General features: G+C 58.3%; 1 protein-coding gene across 1 annotated transcript in view; it reads right to left on the reverse strand.

Moving 5' to 3' along the window:
- The window catches only part of SLC37A2 (solute carrier family 37 (glucose-6-phosphate transporter), member 2), a gene marked incomplete at its 5' end in the record, with an annotated part of 5,651 nt that overhangs the window by 2,454 nt on the left and 2,703 nt on the right, over window positions 1–494 (reverse strand). The window contains one exon of the mRNA XM_009866399.1: window positions 409–486. Coding sequence (XP_009864701.1) covers window positions 409–486 — 78 coding nt within the window. The remainder of the gene's footprint in view (window positions 1–408; window positions 487–494) is intronic.

Here is a 494-nt window from a genome sequence, read left to right on the forward strand (position 1 = left end):
CCCCGCCCGGTGACCCTCTTTCACCCCCCCGCCCCAGCTTTGCCACCCGAGCTTAAACACGGTGAGATCAGAGTGAAGAGCTTTGATTTATCCACACCGCTTTCTGCCCACGGATGGTTTCTCTACACCTGTTCGCAGCTCTGGGCCCCTCCACGTTACTCTTTTTCTAAAAAAAAGGGGGAGCCTGAGCAAGCGAGACCCAAGGGGAGGTGTTTTGATGGTCGCCTGGCTGGCAAAATCAAAACAAGGGGTGTCTGCTGCCCGGTGAGCGCTACAGATGCTGAGTAAACCTCGCTGCGGTGCTCTGGGGCAAGAGCTGACGGTACTGGCAGAGGGGACTTTCCATCAAAGCCAGGACTGTCCCCAAATCATCCTCGATCCCCCCACTCCGCCCGGATTCGTGACAAACCTAAAATGCCGCCGGCGTCAAAGAGGGTCGACAGGTCCCCGGCTTCCTTGGCGATGAAATGAGCTGCACGGGCGAGGGGAGGGGT

This window comes from Apaloderma vittatum, unplaced genomic scaffold (assembly GCF_000703405.1).
Source record: "Apaloderma vittatum isolate BGI_N311 unplaced genomic scaffold, ASM70340v1 scaffold32943, whole genome shotgun sequence".
In the NCBI taxonomy this organism is placed as follows: domain Eukaryota; kingdom Metazoa; phylum Chordata; class Aves; order Trogoniformes; family Trogonidae; genus Apaloderma; species Apaloderma vittatum.